Raw genomic sequence first — 19,918 nt, forward strand, 5'->3', positions numbered from 1 at the left:
GGGATCCAAGAAACAGATGTGGACTGACGTTTTTGGTAGATAACAAAACACATGTAGTACAACTGATCAGTGCTTACACTTTCCACATTCTTCAAGCCACTGCGCAGGTTGTTGATCTCCTTTTCCAACTCTGTCATACTATAAAAGAAAAAAAAGAAGAGAGATGCATGTTGTTACCAGAAGAGGCCTTTGATTTTTGGGTCTATACTGTACAATAGACCAAGTAAAAAAGGCCCAATTTAGTATCACAATGATTTGTTTTAATCCAGGGGGTTTAATCCAGGGCAATTTTTGCAGCCAAGGAGCAATTTAAAAAAATCATGGACACCATTATGATTACAACTCAGACGAGTATAATTTCAGCTATTCAAATATAAAGTACATCAGGCATTAACCATCACATTTATTTTATTTAGTGGAACTGAACTTTTTTTTCTTGAACTTTCAACCCACATGACCTAAACGAGTTAGAATTTTGTATGAGCATCTTTTTTTATATTAAAGTTACAGTCATATTCAACTTACAAACTCAACCTTATCAACCTTATCAACCTTGTTCTCTGTCTCTTATCTTTTTTCCTTTGTTTTTCATTAAATCCATTCTCTTCCCCTTCAGGTTCAGACAGCCCTAGAAAGACATTTAGTTTTTGCCAAGACTACAGTGACTCTTTAGTTTCAATTTCTGTCACTTGAAACATATTGCAGGCTTTAAGAGCCATAAGACTGACCACATGACCGATCACTGATGACTTTGCTCTGTCACTGCTGCACTTTAGTGTAAATACAAATAAACTTTAGTAAAATATAAAGAAGAGTCCCACACAGATGCAGAACTGCAAACACATCCTGCATACACACTTACATTCACACATCTGTTAATCAGCACATTTAATATGCATTTCAGGGCTCTTAGTGGAAAGAGAGGCACATTTGAATGAGGCAATGAGAGTCACTTAGAACACAGACTGACGCGAGTCCCTGAGAACAGTGTCATCATCTCTTGCACAATGGCCATTCTGCCTGTGGTAAACTGATACAGAGAGGCACTGAATGATCTGTGCTCTCTCTCCAGTTTCTGAAATGAGATCAAGTGTGGGCTGTCTTGTGACCACTTCACTCGAGAAGCATGCGTTATCACATTAGTCACCCTGGCTCCATGGGTTAGAGCTCTACTGATGACTGAATAGCTTTTTTTTTGCACACTTTGTATGATTCGATCTACACTGAGAGCATGGTCTCAATGAAGCATGAAGTCCAAAAGAGTTAAGACAGCTGCGAGAATGGAGCTTTTCAAAGTTTTCTGGACACAATTCAAGTTCTAACTCACACGGATCATATGTCCAATAGCTAGGATTTGGTCTTAATCCCTGCTCAACCCATGGTGTTTTTGACCAGGAAGCCTTTTCATTCTCGCGCTGCTCTGGTGGCCGTGACTTCGCATTACTCCAGCACTGCTAAACCTCTCGAGAGCACTTCCACATTTCGGCGCCTTCGCGAGCCGAGGCCAGGGCCTCATTTCCTCAAGACATAAATTTGTTTCACTCTGCATACGTGAGCAATGGGTAGAGTTGAGCCCAGCAAAAAGAAGGCAACGAGACCATAGAAAACCATTTCCGAAATCCATTTATTGTGAGTATACCTACAGGAGTTATAAATCTCAACTCAGCACACTAACCCTTATGCCTCTAGACCTACTTGACTTTAGCGGCTTCTGGCACGTTCTGGAGGTCCTCCTGGAACTGCATGACTTTTGGGTACTTCTTCTCTAGGGTGGTGATCAGGTAGTGTAAAAGAGTGATGTTCCTATAGAACATGGAGATAAAGACCTTTAGAATATCACACAATAACAAGCAAAGGTCATGCTGAATACGTGGATAAATTAAAACACATTACAACCATCTGAGAAATATATGTTAGAAATGTGTCAATTATATTCCAAACAGTGCTTAAAAAAAAAGAGATCATATTTTTTTAGTCAAAGATATCTTACTTGTCAATGCTAGACTTGGTATCGGCGATCTTGTTGAGCGAGGACACTTTAAAACCATAAGCATTTCCTCTCGGACCCTTGTTCATGTAGTTTCCGAATGCCAGAACAACCTCGAGGAGCTGCTTAAGGTTTCGGCTCTGCAGCACCTCTTTAGAGGCTTTAATTAAAGCTGGAGAACAAAACACTCATTCAGTGCACTGGATTAGTTTTCAGTCAGTTGCAACTGTTACAACTTCAATGTGATAACTATTGTTTTGGTATTTAGACAGTTAAAAAAAAAAAAAAAGCAAAGGGAACTATTACTGAAATAGGCTAGGCAAGGAATAAGACAAAATGGGGTGTGCTGTTATAGGAAAATAATCAACAATGAGGTGGTGTGATGCAGCCTGAAAAAAGCCTGAAGACATTTTTTTTATTTACTGAATAAAATAATTACTGTTAATAGTTGCATTTAATATTGTGGGACGTCTGTGACACAAGTTCGTTTCTGTTATCACTTATAATCGTTCCCTCAACAGCCTCATTTTTCTCAAGTTAATAAGACCAAAAAGTCCCTGAAGACTCTCCTTAAATTTAAAACTTAAAAGTCCTTTTTAAAAAAAAGTGATCCAAGTGATGAGCAATGCCTATCATAAACAGAGGCATAAAATGTGTCCAAATATGGGAATGAAGAGACAAGCACACACCTTCAACTTTGGGCTTTATTTCTGCAATTCTCTCTGCAAACTTCTTCTTGAAGTACAGAGACTGTAGCCTCTGCTGGTAATGGTTTATTCTGTGAAAAAGTTCAAAATAAGAAGAAAGAGAGCAGAAGTATCCAATCATTTACAGTGGAAAAAATATGATATTCATCAAATATCATTTAATATATCCTTCATTCAATCAGTCCACGAATAAAAATGAATAAATTCACTATATACTATATAGTGAATTTATATTAAAAAATTACTTCCTGAAGAACTGATCTAAACATGTATTGATGGGTGGATATGTGGATTTATTGATATATAGTGATTGATTTGCTTATGCAATTCTCTGTGTGAAATGTACTCTTTTCATAATCTAATCTAATCATGTCCTTCAAATGTTAAGTGTCTTGTCCTGGTATTTGAACTCACAATATACCAATCCTAGATGAAAAACCTTAACTACTATGACTACAAAATAAAGATATATTCTTATTTCAAATAATAAGAACTGAATTGGACCATAAAATGGCACAAGCAGAGACGCCCTGATAGCAAAGGGAGAGGAGATCTGTGCACTTGCTCCCCTCAATCTCACGCTTTGAATGACATATAAAAGGCAAAGGACATGACTGATTGTTACAGGAAAAGCAAACAGATCGTGACCCTAAGCAGTGCACATAGCACCCCCGTGTTGCATTCGGCACTTCTGTGTAGGGTGCAAGGATGTCACCCTGGCAACTATAATTAAACACTACACTGCAGGACTCTGCTTTTTTTTCCTAGCTGGAGGTTGCAATTGTCTTTCTCACGCATAGGCCACACATCTACATAGAGTGGAAAGCAAATAAACTGCACTTTTACTGTGGCATCATTAAAACTAATCCTTTCCTAGGCACCTGCTTAAGATTTGTTGGATTCACTTCCCTCAGTCAGAACACAAGACAACGTTATGTGGATACAAAGAGACCATGCTTATTTAGTTACAACAAATATGAATACTAAACACTCTCCTGAGACCAGGCACATGACATTCCCTTCGCTTTATTGCTACAGGAATGAGAATTCACAGATGAAAGCTACATGTGTGAGGTACAGTGTGAGACTCTTAGATTAATACAAGGCGCTATAAAGTCACAGGTGGCCGTCATGGATGAGAAATGCTCTTTTACAGCGGCTGGATTCATATACAGCAACATAATGAGCCAACATCATGAATTCTACTACGCAGTAGTGTGAGCTGAACAGCATGACACCAATTCAGCGCCAAACTGAAACTTTTGCCATGTTAAATCTGTGAGGATTCCGAATGTAGGCCTCAGGGATGGAGAGAGGGAAGATCAGCCCATTCTCCAAGACAGAAACACTATTGTATTATTAATCTCCACATATAATATCAACCATAGTAATTACTAATGAATTAGTATTCATGGATTATTATTACACCAGTATTTATGGCTATTTTTGAAAAGTCTAAACCATTTGAGAAATAAACCATTTATAATGGCAGTAGAAAGCATAAATGTTCATAAATATTGAGAATTATTTGTTAGAATGTAAGCAAATGTTTAATATATAAAGGTTATAATATTAATTAATGAGCATAAACTATTAGTTAGTGTTGATATTGATATGATTGATATTAATTATGAATTATGGCGACCAATAAATGTTTAATAAGTCTAAGCATAGTATTTACTAATGATTATACTGATTAAAATATTATTAACGAACTATAAGGTAATGATTGAGTTGCTTTTTGTTAGCTCCTGTTATTTATTAATCCCCTAGGCATCTTTTCATATGCGTAGTCTTTTGATTTTTTTTTTTTTTATATTTTTTTAGACTGCAGTGTTGCTGTTTCCCTCAGATTTGCAGTTCATTTCAGTTCAAAATCTATACTTGATGTGTTGATTTTCATCATGCCTCATTTCCACTGGCATATTGGCTCTCAGGAGAGGACATGATGAAGTGATAAGCAAGAGCTGATTAACTCAGCCTATGCTTTAATGATCCAATCAAAAACATGTTTGAACTTGGATGACCAAACTGAGACATAGCTTTACCTAGGAACATGGTTCAGAAACCATGAAATTCAGAGACTAATAAGGGACTCAATCTAGCTGAATGAAGCAAAAAGCAGTAAAACTGAGCATTGGTCATGTGTTCTATGTGTCAGAAATCAGTTTTAATATTTAACCATTAACATGTGTGTTATGTGGTTTGAGCCAATATTGCCTCAGACTTTACAGTTCAATGCTAATGACCAAATCACTGTACCGTGGACAACAGTTAACTATATTAACTTTCCCACCTGCTCATCTCATAGAGAAAACGGTCTGCCTTGGCCATCCGGTCCAGTTCATGTTTGTGTTCCTCCAGTAGATCCACATCACTCTTCTCTGGTATAAACTTCAACATCTGTGGTACAGAAAGCCTCCAAAATAAGTAAACGTCACCCCTACCATACAAAAGCTGAACTCGTCACAGCATTATACACGCTTCTCATTAGAAGCACTACAAGTTGTGGTCTAGAGTGAATTATCTAAATCTGTAAGCAATAGGGTAAGTACGAAATTGTTTCTGCAAGAGGTCTCTGTTTAATTTTCCATGGTGCATACCTGCTCGAGCATGTCCTTAGGCAGATCTTCCTGTTCATCCATAGTCATGATAGCCCTCTTTATTTCCTCATTGGAGAGTTTCAAGCTGAATAAAATGACAGGAAACAGAAACCAGCCAGGCATGAATGAATCACTGATAGTGAAGTCATAATAAAGCCAAGCAAATGTCCATGTTTAAAGTACAGATCTGAGTCTAGACCACTCAAATCCTGTTGTTTGTAGTCCAAAACCAAACACATGCCCCATTGGCATAAAGCAATGATGCCTGTTCTTTATCACGGTTACCCATAAGTATTTGTTCCAACCACAACCTCAATTCCCAGAATAATTTTCAGTTCATGTTTGGAGTAAAAGAAATCAGAAAAGGTATCAAATTTCCCCTCAGGTGAGTTCATGTCACATATAATGAATCAATGTTCATAATTATGGTTTGGCATCTGTATTGCATTACGGCTCTCACTTGATTATGCCCATTAACCACAATGACTGGATAGAACTGCTCTGTTAGTACCTGTGGAGCAATGCTGCTAGTATACATACAGAATTCTTAAAGTGAGAAGACTTCCATTGAAGACTGCATGATTCTTATTAAAGAAAATGATATCACGAAATAGTTCCATGCTATCACAAGAGTATAGAGGAACATACATCAGCACAGCCAGTCCTGCTAGACTACACACTGCTCATAGTCAGCATGAGGAGTGCTGCTGTTATTGGGTTAGCTTCATGTGTGAACGTGCCAAACACAACAGGTGTTTGACAGGCCTGAGATCTGGATTGGACAGCACTCTCAGTTCCTCTGCCAGAGACGGAGAAAGAGGAAGATGTTGAACCACCAACAGGATGTGGAATACCTCCAGATCATGCTTTTTACCATAGCGCTGTTAAATTCTCAAACCTAACTAGACAGAAGGTATTAATTAATTTGCTATAACAGCAGCTCTGACAGTAGTTCTGGCTGCAAGGCAAATCACAGGCTTATATTAAAGCATTCATTCTAATATGGTATCATTTATATAGTAACAGCTAATTCACAGGGACTTGCATTGCAGATGTTCCACAGAATCAAAGCTTGACAGTAAACAGGATTAAAACCTTGCCTTTTTTCTGTCTTATTAACTTCAAAAGACAAAAATATCTAAATAGATAAAAATGATGTTTATTCTTTAATGAATAAAAATATGTTAGTGTTGGCTGATTATGTTTTATTCCTCTTACACCACGTGGAGATGTGCTTTTCTAGATAAATAAATAAACTTCAGGGGGGTAACGCATAACAGAAAAAAATGTATTTGGGCTTCTCGAAAGACTGCATACTCGTTTATTTCACTTCCATCAAGTCATTGATTACTCTTACCTCAAAGGAATGCTAATCTAAATATATCTCTGATGGCCTTAAGCACATAAATGTTCAAGGCGCATTAAGCTTTACAAAAATCTTTCCTAATGATGAAATGTGCATACACAAATCCACATGGCATGAAACTGTGTTGCCATTACAAGCTACTCGTCCTTATTTTGTTGATGCTTTGAGCAGTTAATCAAAGTTTCAATAAATATTAGTAACCAAGACCTAATCTGGAAGGCTTAGACACAATTTCCTAATAAATTTCATTCAACATTCAACATGAAGATGAATAGAGCACTATTCATCTTCCTCTGGTGCCTATTTCCTTAGTAGGATATCTTCAGTTTAACTACATGGACACTATGAATGACACTTCAGGAATAACAAATGGCCTAATCTGTTCAAATCTCTGTAGAAAATGTAGTCTCTGTGACAACAGGCAGTGAATTCAACCACACTTTTTAAACATTCATTACAGACTGGACAGCCAAAAATGCAAGCATGTTGATTATTTGTCTTAAGAAACACTACCAATAAACAACTAATGTAGTAATTCATTAATATGCCTATATTTTATCTAATATTTCTTTACTCATATTGTTTCCATAGTAACCACGAATTCACAGGTTTTTATGTGGCAGACGTTCCACATAATCTAAGTCTAATTATAAACAGACTAACAAAAGTGCTGTTATTTAACATTTATGAAAATCACATCTAATCATTAACATGGTGATGTGCTCTGTAAGCAGACTTTCATTAAACAGTAATAAACAGTCAATAAACAGTAAAGTCTGCTACATATCTTTGTTCATCTGCTCTCCTTTTAGTAATGTGCAGTATAATAGCACAAACATGCACACATGTATACTCCATAATCCCACTTTCTACTGGTACAATCTAATCAATCCGTCCCATTTGTGTAAAACCTCTCCTTGATGTGGGATCCTTCTCTCCTTAAAAAAGGCTGACTGGAAATGCTAAGTGCCATTTTGGTTTGTTTCATCTGATTTGAGTCAGACATACTTAAACACACTCTTGAGAGTAAATCTCCTGCTTCCAGATGAAGCCAAACCACATTCAATTAGTGAGCTTTCATAAATCTGAGGGCAGCCAACTGTTGCACTTTCATGGCTTTAGTTTCTCACACCACAAGCCATTTCTGAGTGACAACCAGAAGTTTTTGCTTGAAAAATAATGAATGATCATAATGTGTTAAACCACTTACAGTGCTGATCCAACATATCCAAGTATCAATAATTGAGCATAAAGGGGAGAAAGTAATCCCAGACCTGTACTCTTGCTCTGAGAAAGTTGACTCGTTTAGTAGAAGCCTAAGTTACACTTTGCCAAAGTGTAAATCACTCTGAGGCAACTCTGTAAAAGTTTAACACTTTGAATGAAACAAGCATGCGAGTCCAGCTCATTCTCATGATCCAGTCACACCTATATAAATGCATCAAAGGGTAGAGGCAAACTATGAATAAACTAAGTCTGTTCTGAAATTTTACCAAAAGAAGCTAAATGAATGGGTTCCACCTTCACACATCTTTCATCCACGTGTGCTTTTCTTCTGTCATATAGAGATTGATGAGGCATACGTACAATTACAAATGAAATCAAGAGGTAATGCTGAGAGCTTTTCCATTTTCAGTGTTAGAACAGCTGTTAAAGGTCTTCTTTTAAACATGACCAAGGCCTTCAATCCATTAACACCACTCAGAGAGTCAATGTGTGTGTGTGTGTAAACCTTTAAAATTCATTTTATGCAGCTAAAATATTCTGATATGAAACCGCATAAGACAGTCCTTGTGATCACAAGAAAACATTGTATTAATGTAGCTCCAGGGGATATGAAAGTTAGCCAACATTACTCCTCATCAAAAGCTCAAATATCACTCTTGGCAGAAACGATTATCTAATAAATGATGTCTCTGTGTGAACAAGATGACAAAAATATAAATACAGAATTTCTTGATGCTGAGGTAATTTTCCCATTCATTTATTGGGCAAACGTTTAAACTGCTCAACAATTTAAAAAAGGAAAACACTCCCGTATCAGTAAAGGAACTAGCAAATGAGTCTTTCTTCAACAGGAAATAACAGAGCAGAGGCAAGGTGTTTCCATGGAACCATAAAAGAGACACAATAAAATCAAGTGTGAGTTTTACATACAGGATATGACCTCATGTCTGGAAGCCAGAAGGTTCCGGAGACATTGCATTGTAAGTTAAACTCACAGCCAAGGCTAAAAGCATCACTCACCGTGAGAGCAGGATATTGCAGTTTTGTGCCCGTCGACCATCTATGACAGAGAGCTCTTTGACTTTCTTTGAGCTCAGAGTATCGTCCTCGGCCTCTTTCTGCAGTAACAATGACAGGTATATTAGACGTTTTCCATAACACACATGAGACTTTGCACAACAACAGTACAACTTAACTTTAGATGCTGAGAAATGGTTGTTAATGTATGCATTAATTTATGCTTTTAGCAGGATATCAAGCACTGATCAAGTAACATTTAATCAAAAGAAATTGATTTCTTTGGAGTAACACCTACCTGTTTGCTGTTATTGACCATAAAGAAGTCCTAAAACGCAAGCAAGAAGCAAAGTAGATGCAGCACAAGTTAGAAAGAGCGGTGATTTGTGAATTCAGCCAAATAAAAATAGACTAGTGGAAGAGATGAGATTGATGATGATTGAGAGGATGCACAAAAGCAGAAGTGCATGATGGGGTTCACAGTCAGCTTCATGCATTTTTTTTTTATAAATATCTAATCTTAACATTTATCATTTCTACTATGAATCACACACAATTACAGTGCATTACTGATAAAGCGAACCTAATGGAATGTAACTCGCTAGACAATTGCTGTGTTCGAAATAGTACCTTAGCCACTATTCCCTACATTAGAAAAGCAGGAGCACTATGTACAATGATATTATAGAGAATAGAATATGTGACTGAATACAGTAGTCACAGTACACTGCATAACACAGGACATGTGACTATACTTTACAAAACCAATTGATCTGTTACTTATGTTTGTAGGAAGGCTGATGGGAACATTGATGTTCCTCAATGACGGTGTGTGAAAATCAGACCAAATTATGCAATGCATTATGGGTATTATATAGCTGCTAGGTTACATTGTTTTTGATATGTTTTTGGATATTAAAGTGCATTTTCTAGTGAATAGGGCATAGTTTCAGACACAGCATATAGCATATGGATTTGCATTAGTTATTAATAGACAGTTGATCAAATTAATGTACAGTGTAGCTTAATCATGGTCTTTAGAAAAAATAAATAAATAAAGCATACTGCAGCTCAACTGGCCATAACAAAACAAAAGGGTTCCATTGGTTTGGTATGCATGTCCAGATTTTTCAAAAGCAAATAAGCATAGCAGAAGTCTACCAGAAGAACTAGCAGAGAATATTTTCCATTAAGAACCTTTCTGTTTTGCCTGATAACATCATGAAGACAACTATCCATTGTAAAAACAGGAGAATTATATCTCCATGCTCTGTAATACTTTGTTGGCTAGCACAGCAAACAACTCGAGCATTAAAATCACATACTCATGCATGAGTAACTGCAAATGCTTTCTCATTTTTCCCTGAATGAAAGAGAGATGGACAGATAGTCCTCTTTTTAGTAACCTGTTGTCTCTGGTACGCTGAGAAGGTCTTCTCAATGTCTTCCAGGTCTAAGATTTTGAAAACCTTGCTGTCATCAACTTCAGCCCACACTGTGCCCTCCAATTTACTCTGCAGGAATGAGAACAAGTTTACACAAGTGACTATGGTGCTTTACTACAACAACAAAATACTGTATTAATCATATTATTCAGCCTCTATTTTCTCCTTCTGGGATAATTACAGCAAGAGGGTTAAGAGAACAGGACCATTCCATGCATTTATAATACACACATGGCCAAAAAATTTGTAGACAACTGACCAACACATCCAAATGTGCTTTTTGAACATCCTATTCCAGATTTAGTCCCCCTTTGCTGTTATAATAACCTCCACGCTTCAGGGAAGGCTTTCCACTATATTTTGTAGCATGGCTATGGAAATTTGCAGATTCAGCCACAAGAGCATTAGTGAGGTCAGGCACTGCTGCTGGGTGAGGAGGTCTTGGGCACAGTCGGCATTGCAGTTCATCCCAAAGGTATTCAGAGTGGTAGAGTTTGGGGATCTGTGCAGGACACTTGAGTTCTTCCACACCAAACTCGGTAAACCATGTCTTCATGGAGCTCGCTTTGTGCACAGGGGCATTATCATGCTGGGACAGGTTTGGGCCTCTTTGTTTCAGTGAAGGGAAATTGTAATGATACCGCATATAAAGACATTCAAGACAACTGTGTGCTTCCAACTTTGTGGCAACAGCTTGTGGAAAGTCCACATATGGGGTCAGGTGTCCACACACTTTTGGTCATATAGTGTAAATAACGTGTATTTAGAATAACTGACCCGTCCTTTACTGAGAGTTTAGATCAGCAGTTTTCAAAGAGAGGGGGTCTGTGAAGCACAACCCACCATTATCAATGCTGTTACATTTATGATTGAGTTCTTATAGTTATTAGCCTGTTTGACTGGTCACTTCAAATGAATGGGTTTAATCCAAAGCTCAAAAAACACAAAGCCCTACAAACAATGTCAATAACATTGGACATAATGTGTTCTGTCAGTGGAAAGTTCAGGAATAAAAAGCTCCATGGGTCTAATAAAAAGCCAGAATATTATTGTACGAATTTAAATAATGGGCCTAATATCTGAATAGCTGGATTAGATTAATAAAATATATATGTGCTGAAGGGGTCCATGGAATTTATTTTACTGTTAAAGGGGTACCTAGCTGCAAAATGCTTGAGAACCCCTGGTCCAAATGACTCAGGTAGCCTCACCTCAGGCAACTTGGACCAGTTGAAGGACTTCAGTGGATTTGATGGCTGGGGAATATTCTTCTTCTTGAGAGCTGGACCTATAGGGGCTCCTGGAGGAGGCGGTGGTCCACCAAGAGCAGGGCGTCCAGGGAGAGGTGGAGGGCCGCCAGGTGGAGGAGGTGGTGGTGGGGGCATCATGGCACCAGAGGGTGGAGGTGGAGGTGGTGGCATCATTCCTCCTGGGGGTGCAGGAGGTAGTGGGGGGGAGAGAGGCCCACCTGGGGGTCCAGGGATGACTGGGGGACCACCAGGTACAGCAGCTACTTGCCTCTATAGAAAGAAAATAAATCTACATTAGTTCAAGGTGTTCCAGGTAGTAAAATTAATAGTTGAATTGTGTGTACTGTGGATGCAATAAATACAATAGATTAGATTGAAAACTACTGATAGGATGAGATCTGTATACCGTGCTGAGATCATGTAGGCGGGCACTAAGCTCTGCCACTTGCTGCTTAACCAGTCGATGTTCTCCTGTCTCTTTCTCAAGCTTCTCCTTCATCTTGTTGAGTGTCTGCATCATTTCATCTTTCTCTTGGGACTTGGCATCACATTCTCGCTCCTTCTTCTCTAACTTCTGCTGGAGCTCGTGGTGGTCTGCCAAGAGTAAGGCCAAAAAACTAATTGTCTTTAAATAATTCTGGCACCTCTGACAGAAAATATTTTGAAAAAAAGAGAAACTGTTCATAAACCCTAGGTTACAGACCTTTCCGCATCTTTTCAGCCTGCTCTTTCCACTGTTTGACCTCATTTTCATTGACAAGCCTAAAACAAATAGTGAAGCTTAGATCACTGGATCACATCATAGGAGAAAAATTGCAGATATCGAATATACATGTAAGATTAAAAAAAAAAAAGGTAAAAAGCTTAAAATAGAAAAAACAAAACTCACATTCTAACGACATTCTTGACATTAAAGTTTTCTAAAGGAGTGACATCAGGGTCATGACCTTTGTCATTCTGGAGGACCATCTGTTGGACAATGCGGTCAAGAAGCAGCCAGTACTGCACTGTGTTCCCGCTCCTCTTATCTGCAGCAATATATAACTGTATTACCATCGATCGAGACATGAAAACTATTATGATATATTATTTTTGAAATGGAAAGTGGAAAAGGAGAAGGTAAGGATGAAAAAGGAATAGGAGAATGTAAAGAAGGACAAGCAAATGGAAAAGGAGAAGGTAAAGAAGTGGAAGAGAGGGAAGAGAGAAGGAAGGAAGAAAGGTATGTAGGCAGAAAAAAGAGAAAGAAGCAAGAGAGAGAAAAAAGAAAGAAGCAAGAAAGAAATGCTCACATGGCATGAGCAGGCAGTGGTGCAGTATGGACATAAAGTGCGGGTATGCATCTGTGTGAGTCATCTTCTTGCGTATGAGGTCAAACACCTGGCTTGCACTTTTAGTGTCTACATGTATCTAAAAGCAGAAAAAATCAGTAATACGCATTACACATCAGCAAACCATTATTAGGAAAAGCAGAAATGGTCACTGTGTCCACTTACACTGTCAAAGCGTCTGGATAAAGTCAGTTCATCATCATTTCTTAGCATTTCAAAGTAATCCAAATGCCTAAAGAATTAAAATGCAAGACACAGAGCTGTGATGAGAAACCAGAAGCACTGTAATAAAAGTGATTCAAAGTTAGAATTTACACATGAACCTTACCGGTCTAATGTAGAGTTTTCATGTGACCTGAGTTTATCGATGACTGGCTGAATCCCCAACATGAGGAACTCGTATCTCAAATGTACCCTGAACTCAAGACTGGTCTATGGGTTAAAAATATGTTGGGCAAAAGTTATATAAGCAAATTGTATAGGAAGTGTATTATAGACAAATCTTGACATTTGGCAAGATATGACAAAAATATTACATGAAGACATTTCTGCAATACACAATATGTAACAGTCAGAGCTTGTAATCAATAAAAATACGGATGACACCTGCAATATCTCAAAAAATGTACCGTCACATCATTTATCATGACCTTAGTATTATACGGTTGTATTACTCAGCCCTAACGAGCATAACGTGTGATAGAGTCAGTTATCTAAACATAAAAAAACTCACAGATGTGTTACTTAAGGTGTATAATTCAATTGTCTCACCTCTCCAGCTCCCTGGCTCAGAACAGCATTAATGAAGGACATGATGGCCGTTTTCAAGCTAACCTCATCCCTGTACCGCCCTGTACTTCGGTCCAGATCATTTAGAAGCATCTACATAGAGGATAACCAGTTAAATGATGTGTAAGTAAATACAGCATCATGCCATTTATCCTGCTTCCAGTACAAATGGACTGAAAAACAAGAAGCTACAAAATTCCAACATGGCCCACCTGAAACCGTGTCCGTTCACAAGCAAACCTCTGGTAGTGCAGCATAGCTTCTAGAACCTTCTTATGACCTCCGGGCACCAGACACACAGCTCCCATGATCTCCAGCACTGCCACCTTGGTCTTGATGTTCTCAGTGGCCAGGCTCTGGGCAATGATGTTAATGCTCTCGGGGTGAGAAAGCACATGAGCTCGGCCCTGTGAGTTGTTCATCAGTGCTTTGATGCAGCCAATGAGGGATGTGTGAATTTGGGACTCTGTGGTCTCATAGTCCATACTCTTCAGAAAGTTCAGGATGCAGGTAAGACCATCCAGGTCTATAAAACGAGTGACAAACCTGCAATAAAACAATAAAGTCCATGTTGAGCAGGAAAAAAAATGGTGATGACCTAAGCCAGAGGTCAAAGGGTCAGTAATTAAATGCATGTATTCCTCAAGTTTTTTTGTTAAATGCCAGTCAAGCTGAGGCCAACAAAGGTCAAAAACTCACTTTACTCTCTAGCAACAGTTATTATAAGCTTGGTTTATCATCAGTGAAACTCAATAACTATCATACACCAAGTTAATCATTTCATATTTCAAATGTCCTGTATGTAAAATGATCCATGTTTATTATTTCTACCACAGTAATGGGTGCAGACCTCATAGGTTGTGTCCGCAGTGCAGTTTTGAGGCTTTCTATGGTCTTGTTGCGTTCCTCTTCCTCCTCCTTCTCCAGAGCCAGAAGAGTCTTCCTCTGTGGAGTAAAAGGAAATTTGCTATAGGCCTGGAAGATTGCCAAAATATGATTTGTCTACACAATCAGACATGATCAAATCCCCATTTGCAAGGTCTTAAAACAAATAAGTGAAACACAATATAAAAATTGGAGTGTACAACAATACACATTAATAGCTGTATTCCAAGCAGTGGAAAGAAAACTACAGCAGGCTAATCATAAAGGCAAATGTTAGTGCATGATGGAAAGACTATCCATTTTGGCAGAGTTAGAAAATTACTCTGTGAACACAACATCTATTGAGGCTTGTGGTTTATGGGCAAGTGCAGCAGGTTCTGTCCAGGTCTATGATGGAGGTTGGCCTGTTAGAGATTTCCCCTGGTTTAGGTATCACTCTGATATCACTTTACCATCTCGGGTCTTTTCCAAAAGCCTCCCTGAGTTGCCAAGCCACACATCACGGTGATATTTTAACCCAAAACAAAGCCTCTGGGTTTAGAGGCCACTGCATTATGATTGGCGGAGAACAAAATTATTATCAGCTAATTCACTTTTTTTGTTTTTTGACTCACTGCTTTTTTTCCCTGTGGCCTCAAATCCCCATTTCTAATCTGCTCAAACAGACAATTTCTGAGTAGGTTTATTTTTAAATAGTAAGATAGCTTCAAACTTGGCCAAAAAAACAGAAGACTGTAAGGGCCAGACAAATTTAGAAAGAACTCCTTAGCCTGAGGTGAAGGAGGATAATAAAGCAATGAAGGAGTGTAACTTAGGGCGCTTTTACACTTGGCCTGAACCGAAGTCTGTACCCGGGATCCATTGCTGGAGGGTTTGGGGGAGGGTGTCATCATTTTATGATGCACAAAAATTCCTTTCTACTGCACTCAAAAAACTTTTTTTTTAATAATGGGGAAAACCCATTGATTTTTTAGTAATTGCCTATTAATTTAATTAGTGATTCTTTACTTCTTTTCTTTACTGAAGTATTACTGAAGTATTTAGTACTTAGTGTTTTTTAACTGTTCCAGTTAAATGGTTTTTTTTATTATTACAGCTGATGTATCAAGAGGGAACCTGTTCTATCGACAGACCTCAACATGAGGTGGGAAGCTTCGAATGAGAAGTAACATGACAAGTTCAACCCCGGGAGTGGATCATTTCCCACATGCTGCAGTCCACACCAGATTTCACTTGAAGAGAACCCAGACCACTACTTTCAGGTGGACCAGAGTGTAAATGGAATTGGGTCTTGGTAAAAAGCATGGAAAATACAGCGGAAAATGCGTAAAAGCCATCATTCAATGAACTGCATAAAAACAGGTCCAAGTTTAGATTGTGCTGTGATGTACTTACAGCTGCCATTGAATTGAGCTGGTCGATGTAGTACTCAGGCCAGCTAGTAGCACCTTTATTCTCTTCTTGTTCCTGGAAAAACAGATACAGAACATCTGCACATTGGTATGGATAAAACTTGTATCTCAATATTATCAGTATTACCCATAGACATTTCTCTCACAATGTTATGTGAATGTTCTATCACAATGTTCTGAATATCACGATATATCACAATGTTTAGGTTTACAAACAAACTGCCAGCAAAACAACAGTGTTGCATTAAAAATAAACCTTTTTATTTAATGTCTACAAAAATAAATGTTTTTATTTTTTATATTTATAAAAATTCTAGAGAATTATAATAAATATAACATTATTTAAATTATTTGTATTAAAAAGTAACATTTTACAATTTTAACATTAAATCAGCTGCTTCTAGTAATTATTTTTATTTATTATTTATTTTTCAGACTGCTAAATATTAATAAAAAGATAATAAAAATATTAATCACAATACCCACAATATCTCAGTAAAGCGTATTGTGCCATAATTGATCACAATATTGATATTATATCATTATCATTATATATTGCCCAGCCCTAGTCCTTGCCCAAAGAAAATGCAACTTGGGGAATGTAGGAAGATGCATCCATATAATGTGAATGCACTGTGTGAGAATGCATTGACTTGGGAATGTTATTAGGAATGACATATTGTGTTTTGGCCCGAACAGTGGGAATTAGCCTTGGAGAAATTTGTATGAGTGGAAAATAATTTAAACCAGTGCAATAGTCATTGTATGGTGAAACAACTGTTTGTGAAACAAATGTTTGTCACCAACACTGGGGAGAATTTTCAGTCAGTCTCTTACCGTTTAACAATATAATCTAATTCATGCCACTTGTAAGGTATTTTATTTCAATGTTGAATTTTATTTGAATTTTGAATTTTTCAAAAAAAACCATGGATGGTTTGTGGAGTTGGTCCCTCATTTGCTGCTCAAACAGCCTCCACTCTTCTGGGAAGGCTTTCCACTGGATCTTGGAGAGTGGCTGTGGGGATTTGTGCTCATTCAGCCACAAGAGCATTAGTGAGGACGGGCACTGATGCCACACAGTCAGTGTTCCATTTCCTCTTAATGGTGTTCAGGGAGGTTGAAGGCAAGGCTCTGTGCAGGTCACTCAAGTTCTTCCACTCCAACCTTGACACACCATGTCTTTTTGGACCGCACTTTGTGCACAGGAATACAGTCATGCTGGAACATCTTTGGGGCCCTTAGTTCCAGTGAAAGGTAATCTTAATGCTACAGCATACAAAGACATTCTAGACAATTGTGTGCTTCCAAATTTGTGGTAACAGTTTGAGGAAGATCCTCATATGGGTGTGATGGTCAGGTGTCTACAAACTTTTGGCCATATGGTACATCAGTGTAATACATCACTTAACAACTGCTGCAGAAATACAACAGCAAGGCCAGCACAGTTTGCAGGTGTAGTTCTCTAGCAGTCATGTTTTAGGAACAGTGCCCAACACCTCATCAGAGAGATACAACCAGCACTGCAGTAATGTAGCAGTAATGTATACACAAGCTAGAAACACTTTTTTATTGTTCTGGCAATTATGAGTGGATGATATGGACAAAATAGCATATTCCAAATGTTTTCCAAGAAATTTCCTTTGTGGTAAACCTTGACTTACATTAAAGCAAATGGATAAAACTATAGTTAAATGTTAGTCTATATTAATTTGATTCAAGTAGATTCAACAAATGACCAGCAGGGGAAAAAAAATCTTTATCATCCAAGATCGGTTAAAATGCTAACAGAACACAATATAAAATGTGATTGCAATACTGCAATAATAAAACACTGTATGGCTGAAATGTGAGGCTTCAAAACAATCACAAAGCCAGGGTGAAACATTTTCAGAGAGAAGAAACAAACTGTACTGGGGCTGGTGAAGTATGAAAACACTTCCCTATCCAAAAGCAAGAAGATTAAAGACCACTATCAGAGCAGACAGAAGGGCAGTCAAAAACCCACTCCTCTCCTCCATGCAGTTCAGCTAGCTCTTAATTAATATCATGCTCTTTGAGCAGGCTGGAGGGGAGAATCCTGGCATGGTGCTGGAGAATCTGCAGACAGCACAAGACCACTTCACACCCCAGCTCTACTAGGTCTCTGGGGAACAGTGCCAGCCAGCTGGTGGGCATGTTAGGGGAGACAGGAGGCATGCTGGGATATAAGCCAAAGGCACAGAGCACCCCAGACACCCTCCTGCACCTGCCTAATCCACACCCAGCATTGGAACTGAATGCGGGAGATCTTAATTTTCCACTTGGCAAAATCCTTTCTAGCATTTGTATGATGACTACCAGAGGTCAAAAACTCAAGCAAGGATCAAAATATTTGGCTAATTCCTCCCAGAGTGATGGATATTCAGACAAAACAAGAGATGAAACAATTCAAAAGACAAGATAGCTTAGCCAAAAGCTTGTGCCAATAGCTATAAATCAATGTAATTGCATGCTTGTGATTAATTTGAAGTATTAACCATTTAACCCTGCATTTCAAAGGCGGGGTGCGCTTGAATATAGTTCAAGTAAATAACAGACTAATCATGGAAGGCTTAAAAGCAAACATTTAATATGATGTGGAACATACCAGTGTTTCTGGGAAAATAAGCTGACTACAGCAAACGTCCATACTGAACACACCATGTTTAGAGATCTTGGCTTATGTACAGCTGTATGTTTGATGAACTGTATTTCAAACATTCAATGAGTAATCCTTCAAGAGAAAATATGGACTGTTCATTCCATCTCCTCACTGTCTGGTCTATCACAATGTGGATCTTTGTGTTGAGCCATTGTATTCCTTGGCCAGCTGGCCAAGAAACTTGGGCTAAACAAGTGCATGCAGCACTGACAGTATAAGAACTTGGCTTCCAGCTTGTATCTCTGGGGAACAGAATATATGACAGTGAAGACCACTTGTTCTGTCATAACCAACATTACAAACCAAGCAAGAAGAAGAGAAATGGCACAGGATAAGAACATGCAACTTTACCATTCAAGTTAACAACCAAGTTAAAAATAGCAAAGGTTAAACTTCAATAATTACACAATAAATACTTCAGGTATATCACAGTGATCTAAAGTTTCTTTAAGCAGCTTTTTTTTCCCCAAAGCCAAGGCTTTATGATCTCATCAGTCCAGAGCACAACTGTGAGCTGAAAAAGATTTGTCACAACATAAATCATTTAATTAGAGAGGGATGTAAAAGCTCTGATTACATCTACTTATCACCCCCACAAAGGACCCAAATAAGGAGAGCAAGATCAGCCTCAAAACTTTCTTAATCCTCCCTGGCCAGGGCAAGGACAGCTGATACATTCAGCCATGGCCTAGATCCAGGAGCAGCGTGCACACCTAACTGCAGTGGGACCAGGAGGCTGAATAATCACTGACACGACAAGGAGAAACGTCAGCAAAAAGGGCTGTGGACAAAAATTAAAATAGCCTTTGTCCTTCATAGAGAAGTTAAAGGAGGTAGAATTTTAGGGCCTTCAAGTCCAGGAGGGCATTCAGTTACCAGGTCCATACTGAACACTGGTTTTTAGTTAATTTAGTTAATTTAGTTAGTTTTCTTTGAAGTCTAATTGTAATAAATGTTACAATTAATTCACAATTCATCCATTTTCATGCATTTTAACTCTTTAGATATAACCAGGTTGTATTTAGCAGACTTTTTTTTAATATATTGATATACACAAAACACACTATCATTAGCAAATTGTGTATAACTAAAGAAAAACCTAAATAAGTGTAGCAAATATAGCATCTTCATAACCTATATACAGTCTCAGGCTGATCGTGAAACCAGGTATTGAAAAATAAAAAGACAACACACCAAGTTCACAACAAAGACTGCA

The 19,918-nt window shown here is 38.1% G+C and overlaps 1 protein-coding gene across 4 annotated transcripts in view; it reads right to left on the reverse strand.

The window, feature by feature from the left end:
• Positions 1 to 19,918, reverse strand: part of daam1b (dishevelled associated activator of morphogenesis 1b) — a 71,939-nt gene that overhangs the window by 4,227 nt on the left and 47,794 nt on the right. For 3 of the 4 annotated variants that reach the window (XM_053242006.1, XM_053242007.1, XM_026944437.3), the window contains exons 4-23: positions 16,003 to 16,074; positions 14,573 to 14,667; positions 13,935 to 14,268; positions 13,705 to 13,815; positions 13,262 to 13,365; positions 13,099 to 13,165; positions 12,895 to 13,012; positions 12,492 to 12,630; positions 12,306 to 12,364; positions 12,009 to 12,196; positions 11,564 to 11,872; positions 10,314 to 10,421; positions 9,206 to 9,235; positions 8,911 to 9,008; positions 5,298 to 5,382; positions 4,991 to 5,097; positions 2,677 to 2,765; positions 1,991 to 2,159; positions 1,696 to 1,803; positions 78 to 138 (exon numbers count right to left, since the gene is read on the reverse strand). In XM_053242006.1, coding sequence (XP_053097981.1) covers positions 78 to 138; positions 1,696 to 1,803; positions 1,991 to 2,159; positions 2,677 to 2,765; positions 4,991 to 5,097; positions 5,298 to 5,382; positions 8,911 to 9,008; positions 9,206 to 9,235; positions 10,314 to 10,421; positions 11,564 to 11,872; positions 12,009 to 12,196; positions 12,306 to 12,364; positions 12,492 to 12,630; positions 12,895 to 13,012; positions 13,099 to 13,165; positions 13,262 to 13,365; positions 13,705 to 13,815; positions 13,935 to 14,268; positions 14,573 to 14,667; positions 16,003 to 16,074 — 2,451 coding nt within the window. The remainder of the gene's footprint in view (positions 1 to 77; positions 139 to 1,695; positions 1,804 to 1,990; positions 2,160 to 2,676; positions 2,766 to 4,990; positions 5,098 to 5,297; positions 5,383 to 8,910; positions 9,009 to 9,205; positions 9,236 to 10,313; positions 10,422 to 11,563; positions 11,873 to 12,008; positions 12,197 to 12,305; positions 12,365 to 12,491; positions 12,631 to 12,894; positions 13,013 to 13,098; positions 13,166 to 13,261; positions 13,366 to 13,704; positions 13,816 to 13,934; positions 14,269 to 14,572; positions 14,668 to 16,002; positions 16,075 to 19,918) is intronic. The other variant, XM_053242008.1, reaches the window with a different exon arrangement.

This window comes from Pangasianodon hypophthalmus, chromosome 19 (assembly GCF_027358585.1).
Source record: "Pangasianodon hypophthalmus isolate fPanHyp1 chromosome 19, fPanHyp1.pri, whole genome shotgun sequence".
NCBI classification, from domain to species: domain Eukaryota; kingdom Metazoa; phylum Chordata; class Actinopteri; order Siluriformes; family Pangasiidae; genus Pangasianodon; species Pangasianodon hypophthalmus.